Source organism: Frankliniella occidentalis, unplaced genomic scaffold, assembly GCF_000697945.3.
Source record: "Frankliniella occidentalis isolate FOCC.00 unplaced genomic scaffold, Focc_3.1 Scaffold552, whole genome shotgun sequence".
In the NCBI taxonomy this organism is placed as follows: domain Eukaryota; kingdom Metazoa; phylum Arthropoda; class Insecta; order Thysanoptera; family Thripidae; genus Frankliniella; species Frankliniella occidentalis.
The window spans coordinates 20,636-21,984 of record NW_026267668.1 but is presented as its reverse complement, the minus strand read 5'-3'; the positions used below and the strand labels follow the sequence as shown (position 1 = coordinate 21,984).

Sequence of the window (1,349 nt, the reverse complement as noted above, 5' to 3'; positions counted from 1 at the left end):
CTAGTTGGCTGACCAGGGGCGAATGGGATCTTCCTATTCGCAAATACGGAAAAAAAAAAAAAAAAAAAAAGAAAGTGGTCAAGACTTCCTGCAAGCCGCACTTCTGATAGTGTCTGGCAAGGTATGATGCTGAAAATAGATCATAGCACTTGAGGCATGGCAGGTAGTTTTTTATGTTCTTTTTTTCAGTTGGCCTCCTCTTTACATTTATTGATCCCTCCCCCTTCTTGGAAAGTTTGATTAACTGCATGCGCTGCCCTGCATTCCGAATTTTAGTTGCATGATCCCTTGCCCTCCTCGGCGTGCACGCCATTAGGGCAGCCACTTCAGTCTCCTCGGAATGCTTTGCTTCGAGGTGGTCTCTCAGCTTAGAGAACATATGTTTCTTAACGCCGGCATCTAGGCAGTATTTACACGGAAATTGCTTCACCGTTCTCTTGGAATTTCCTGGTTCCTTAGCAAGATTAACTTTCAGCTTTGTTTCTCCTCTAAACTTTGTGCTCGAATTCTTGCCAGATTTTTCCGAAGATGGTTCGCCCAAAGTTTTACTTTCAACTTCTTGCTCTTCTTCATCCTCGTCGGTAGAGGGGATATAATCCTTGTCCGAATCATGGGTGTCGTCATCGGATTCCGTCAGTGCTTTTCTGGCAGTAGTACGCCTTGGACGCTTGAATGTCACCTAAAACACAACAGAAACAAAAAAAAAATGTTAGAGACATAGTAAGCACCTGCTACGTAGGCAACATCTTGTCTGGAGTGCATGTGTGCACTGCGGGGTGGCCTATCCTGAGTCCCGAAGGCGCCGAGCTGTGTTTTGTCTAATGAAACTGAGGAAAACGGACGTCCGGGTCGGAGCCGCCCCCTCGAGGACCGTCTAGGCCCGGAGAAGCGGATGAGCCCCCCCCCCCCCCTCCTCCCGCGGTGTATCGAAAGTTGCCGCCTACACACAGGGCTTTTGCCGGCCTGCACGCGCATCTGCGAGTCCACACAGGTGAAAAGCTATACGAGTGCACTTCCTCCTGAGCACCCCGCAGGGGCGCAAAACCCACCCCACCAGCACGGCCGCAACATGACATGGCGGCGCACCTGCAGGACACCTTGGCGAACAACTTGGAGCACTACAGCAACCTGACTGGCAGCGGCACAGCGGCGGCGTGTCGGTGCAACCTCGCTCGCCGCGTCGCCGCGCCACGCTCGCCGCGCCATGCTCAACGAGCCTTGCTCGCCGCGCCGTGCTCGCCGTGCTCGCCGCGCCGTGCTCGTCGCGCCATGCTCGCCGCGCCGTGCTCGTCGCGCCATGCTCGCCGCGTCATGCTCGCCGCGCCATGCTCACCGCGCCATGCTTACCG

General features: G+C 54.5%; 1 protein-coding gene across 1 annotated transcript in view; it reads right to left on the bottom strand.

Annotated features, from left to right (window-relative positions):
* Nucleotides 1-1,349, bottom strand: part of LOC127751544 (uncharacterized) — a gene marked incomplete at both ends in the record, with an annotated part of 12,738 nt that overhangs the window by 2,857 nt on the left and 8,532 nt on the right. Inside the window, one exon of the mRNA XM_052275253.1 lies at nt 415-679. Within this exon, the coding sequence (XP_052131213.1) occupies nt 415-679 (265 nt within the window). The remainder of the gene's footprint in view (nt 1-414; nt 680-1,349) is intronic.